Below are 5,358 nucleotides of genomic sequence, written 5' to 3' on the forward strand. Positions count from 1 at the left end.
GCAAAAACATATTTGCCTTTGTTTGAATCAGCTCTAGGACGTCGTCAACGTTTATACGAGTGGGCTTGACATCGATCAAAGCAGTACAATCATGTTTGGCTGACAATGAAGGTTTTGGATGGAGACCACACGCGGTCTCAGATCCATTTCGTCTCTGATCCATTTGGTGATGCTTTCCAATGGCTGGAGATGTAGGAGAAACTAACGATAGATTCTTCAAGGTAAGGCCTGATTTCGTAAATATTTGGTAGGAGATCCATAGACACCGTCAAAATCTCAAAACTTTAATTTGATTTTTTTTAAATGTTAATTTTAGGACTTAGTCAGGTGAAGCAGCGGTGGATCAGGAGGATAAGATAGTTGTGCCTCTAAGGAAGGAGCCTGAGGTAGAGAAGAAAAAAAACCGGAGCATGAACATGAGTCAGAGTTTGGAGAAGAAAAAGAGAGTAATAAGAGGAAGGAGAAAGCGTTAAAGGAGATAGAGATGGGGAATGCGGCATACAAGGCTACAGTTTTATCTGACTTGCTTGGTAAGTGGTTAAGTCTAAATGTGATCATGTTTGATTGATGTGAAGAAAGCTTAGTGTTCTCTCTTTGACGCATCCCTCCATCTATGTCTTTTTGGTCTTGCAAAGGTTTTTCTCACACATTTTCAATTATCAAATTTGATTTTTTTTGGTCTTCCAGCTGTCTCATTAAAAGGTTAGGTCTGATACAAAAATTCACAGTTGCTGGTATCATTGGCAACTTCATTCAGATTTGACAAAGGCTTAACATATAAGCTACAATATAATTGGTTAATGGTATGTGAAGCTATAACAAAAACACTCAGATCATGATCATGTTCTGTACATATTAGGAACTATCAGTGTTACCAGTCCAAAGCAACTTGTTTCTTACAAGCAGTGTTCTGGGAACAAAATGGATAAGGTTAATTAGATCTTAAGTTTGGCTTACATAGATGTTTTTTTAATCATGAAATGCTTCATGTTGTTGTTATATTATAGATTTTGGCTTCTCATTTGATTTGATGTATCAAAACTCGATGTTCCAATTCCACTTTAGAAAAAGTTATGAAAATAAACAATAATCAAAGTTTTATTGATTTCAAATGTTATGATGTATTCTTTACGTAACTTTTGCTTAAGGTATAATTTGAGATACTATAACTTTGTCTATTGCGTCACTATCATATACCAAAACATCATTTACAAATTACAACTAAATCTCCGCGTTTGCACGGGACCAGCATCCTATTCTACATAAAAGCCAACTACATAAAAAAAATTGTACAACTTAAATTTTACAGTAGAATATTTAAAATTATATCTTAACAAATATTCCACAATCGGACACCAAAAAATACACATGGGTACCGATGCATATTTTAGATATATAATAAACAATATAATCTTTTTATATTTTAATAATTTAAAAGTATCCAACGGACTAAATTCTTCCACTAATTTCTTCGAATGCATGGTCATTGCCAAACAGATCTGGTTGTTCGCAATGAAAATTAAACAAGTAATATATCTGAGATGATAGAGTTCGGACCCGATGTACTTAGCACTTTCCCAAACCCGCTTTCCACTCGACCACACTTAGCTAAAAATGTAACTGTGGTGCTATAAATATTTCATAAATGATTATCTGTCTAAATCTATGGGTTTTTTGGTGATTAGTCTTTGGACATAGAAAGCTTTTGGAATCGCATCAAGGTTATCAAAAAATAATAATAATAATAATAATAATAATAATATATGTTTTTATTTTATAACAAGTGATGTTTAGAAAACATTTTTTTTTATTTTCCAAATCTTTAATAGTAATATTAATTTTATTTTAGCTATATGTAAGTAAACTATTTTTTCATTCGTGGAATTATTTTATAATACATTTATCGAATACATATTCTCATAATATTTTAAACTAGTCTTATAAACTAATCATTTAATAAATTAATAAAATATAAAAAATATTAATTTGTAGAGTTTATACTGTTATCTATAGAAAACATTATTTAAATAAAAAATTTATAGATTGTTATAAGATAAGCATTGAAATGATCATCTACTCCGTCCAAGCCATGGATCAATGCACTGCATAAACAATGGTTGATTTCTTAAGATGTTTGTGATCTAAAAAAAAAAGGTTTTGATCTTGAATCTGAATCAGTAGAGAGATCCTTACATCTTTGTGGAATTTGTGGAAACAAGGAAGATGACGGATGGTGTCTCCAATCGTCGGCGTCTCCAGACAAATAGCGCATGTTTCTTGAAAATTATCGGTCTGCAAATCACACGTACAACACCGAAGAGAAAAAGGTTTAATAACAAATATGTCGACATGAAATAGAATGGATTTTACAAGTGAACGTTGGCTTAACCTGAACTGTGGACTCTGGCAAGTTGTTAATGCGACTAGTAGAAGCACCCCCATGTTGATGGTTGTTTTCATCAAGAGCTAGGAGCAACTCGTAATCATCTCTGCATCCAAAATATGTCAAAAAGATTTTAAGTTTCAATTATTGAAGAACATATGGTAAATGATGAGAAACAGATACCATACTCAGTAAAGTCACGATCCATGTGAAGAAGATTGCTGTGGTTGAAGCTGTGTCCAATAACATTCTCCAGATTCTCCAGAAAGTCCATTCTCTGTTTCAATTTTTTTTTTTAAAGAGGGTAAAGAATTAAATCTCAGTTTCACGCGACATTGGAATTTAAACAGAGTTCACCAAAAAGATTACCAACTCAACGTCCATGCCGCTTGGAAAATTGAAATGCATAGCTCCGTGTCGTGCTGCATGTGCACGGCCTAAATGCGGAGCTCTAGCCCGTCGTGGTGCTCTAACAGCAGCACGAGCCTGTGGAGGATTCATTCGCCTCCTAGAAGAATGTTGCTGCGGTCGTTCTTCCACGCGACTACTCCCACTTGGATCTGCTGCAATCTGCAAATTATATGTATTATTAGCATAAGCAACTATTAAGGTCTTCAAGGTGCTCCTAAAACCCAGACTCCTTTCAAATGCAAGTTTAAGAAAGAATAAATCCATGTTTAACAATGATAGGCCTCGCGTCTGAACACAGAAAATCGATAGCACCAGGTGAAGAAAGTATTAATACAGGACCGTTTAGAGTTTGTGACTTACGGTATTAGAGCTTCTGGTGTTACGAGTAGAAGCACGGCTAGAAGAAGAACGGAGAGGATTCTCTTCTTGTTCCATCAACCTGGCTATGGTTTCGTCCATCTGTTACAACGCATAAAGGTCAGATAAGACTATTATAAACCTCTATAAAAGGATGGAACATATAAATGATATCTAAAAACAGAAGAGTTCGAAAAGTACCTGCTCGTTTCTAATTGTCGATTCTGCGTACATCTGTTCTTGCAGCTCACGAGCCATCAGCGCATCAGCTTCGATCTGTCTTGCTTTCACGTCATCAGATTCATCGTTTTCAACACGTCTAGGAGCTCGGGAGACCCTTACTTCAGGAGATGAATCTTCAATTTCCAACACTTGTCTGCCTTGTCTTTGATAATGGCGCGGCCTTGAGCTAGATGGTTCCCCAGAAGATCCAATGACAGAAGCCTGTGGCTCATACCTCGAAGGAGTAACTCCATTTTTCCGTCGCCGTTGTGGTCTAGGTTCTCTGTCAACTGCACCGGTTTCCAGAACATCAAGTCCTGAAACGAAACTACCAGCTCCACGTGTGTCACTCTCATCCCTCCGATTCACTTCATGGTCGGTATTTAAACTCCTGCTGCGCGTACTAAACCATCCCTCCGAGGCCTCTCTACTAGCCACCCTATTTGCAAAGATACAAACTCTTTTAGCACCAAAACATCCATTTTGAATCAACTCAAACATCTAATGAAAGATAACGTTAGGAACATTACCTGCTTGGGGGAATCTCTGGTCTTTTTCCTCTAGCTTTTCCACGAGTATGATTATCAGAAACAATCTCCCTAATGTCAATCGAAGACGCAGCTTCAAGAGCTAACTCCTGTTCAAGACTAACTCTATCCTTAGAATTGGTATCATCAGCAGCAGCTTGTCTAGTTCTAGCTGCTATTGCATGTGGAGATATGCACCCGTTTCTCACCAGCCTTCTAGTGCCTCTAACAGGTTTTCTCTCACTAGAAACAGAGCCACACTCTACTACTATCCCTTTACCCTTATTAGGAGAAGAACCATCACTACTTGCCCGTGATTCTCCTACACCTTCAGTTGTAAACAGAGCATTAACAACCGGATCTTTCTCAGCCCGAGCCGGGGAAGGATCAATGCAGATGGATTTCCCTTTATCCTTCTCAACAGCGCTTCTCCTAAACAAAGCATTGCTTCCAGAAGCACGAGAGCGATGTCCATGTCCGTGCTCAGCTTGTGTATCAGAAGCTTCAGAGACTGTTCTAGCTCTGCCGTTGGGGTAATAATGACGGTGCTCTCCTCTTTGGAATCTAGCCTGTGCTTCTGGAGAACGCTGTCTTTTGTTAGTCTCACGTCTTACAGGTCTGTCAGGTGTGTCAGGTATGCTGATTACCATGTCAATGTCAGTGTTCTCCATCCTGAATCAGTTAAACCAAGAGATACATTTGAAGCAATGCTCACATAATATTTGTAAGCTTATTAGTACATATACATAGATTAACACTACTTCCTCCTCCTCTCACAGAATCAACAACAAAGGATAACTATTTTTCAAGCGAATCACAGTCAGAACAAGAACAATTTCACATGATTTTGAAGATTACTGTAATCGAAACTGGGAAAATTAGACGATGACTTCGATACACTAAAAACGAAATCCTTCTTCCTCCCCCAGGAACAATTATCGTAGAGATCATTTTTCTTCTGTATGAGCAAATACAGAAGGAGAGAGGAGATTACCCGATTGAATCCGATTCGGAAGAGCGACTCGAAACCCTAATTTGCCGATGGGGGAAGCAAAAGCATCGAAGATTAATCTATCTCCGCCTCTTTGCTATCCGCTGGAAACGATTGGACCTCGCATAATCCCGGGTCGGGTGTCGGGTTATGGATCTCGAATTAACGTTTTTGGGCTGAGACAATTAAAATGGGCCAGGGAGAATGATACGGACAAGTGGCAAGGACGAGAGCGCTAGACCCATTTATAGGCCCACTAATTTATTGTACTAATAAAATTATTAAGGTTAGTTATAGGGCAGTTACAAATTATAAGTTTTCAATCACATTCAAAGTTTTGCTCATGCTTACCTTTAATTCTACGTTTTAAATAAAATAACGCGTTTTCCGAATGATAAATAAATGTTTCTTAGTCAATTCTTTCTTTATTAAAAGGCTATATTTTCCACAAGAATTATATTGTTTAC

The 5,358-nt window shown here is 37.4% G+C and overlaps 1 protein-coding gene across 1 annotated transcript; it reads right to left on the reverse strand.

Moving 5' to 3' along the window:
• Positions 1 to 2,069: 2,069 nt before the first annotated feature.
• LOC106296732 (E3 ubiquitin-protein ligase RLIM-like) lies at positions 2,070 to 5,014 on the reverse strand. The gene is made up of 9 exons (XM_013732957.1): positions 4,895 to 5,014; positions 3,904 to 4,572; positions 3,353 to 3,812; positions 3,155 to 3,253; positions 2,753 to 2,953; positions 2,572 to 2,660; positions 2,390 to 2,489; positions 2,194 to 2,292; positions 2,070 to 2,102 (listed from the first exon to the last, which is right to left on the reverse strand). The coding sequence occupies exons 2-9, from the start codon at positions 4,569 to 4,571 to the stop codon at positions 2,070 to 2,072; spliced, it is 1,749 nt and encodes a 582-aa protein (XP_013588411.1). The 5' UTR covers position 4,572; positions 4,895 to 5,014.
• Between the last annotated feature and the right edge of the window lie 344 nt (positions 5,015 to 5,358).

Source organism: Brassica oleracea, chromosome C6, assembly GCF_000695525.1.
Source record: "Brassica oleracea var. oleracea cultivar TO1000 chromosome C6, BOL, whole genome shotgun sequence".
Taxonomy (NCBI): domain Eukaryota; kingdom Viridiplantae; phylum Streptophyta; class Magnoliopsida; order Brassicales; family Brassicaceae; genus Brassica; species Brassica oleracea.

Coding starts and splice junctions, on each gene's coding strand:
- LOC106296732 (XM_013732957.1), bottom strand. CDS start 4,571: ATGGAGAACACTGACATTGACATGGTAATCAGCATACCTGACACACCT. Junction 3,254..3,352: donor CGACAATTAGAAACGAGCAG/GTACTTTTCGAA, acceptor GCGTTGTAACAG/ATGGACGAAACCATAGCCAG. Junction 2,103..2,193: donor TCCACAAATTCCACAAAGAT/GTAAGGATCTCT, acceptor TTGTTTATGCAG/TGCATTGATCCATGGCTTGG.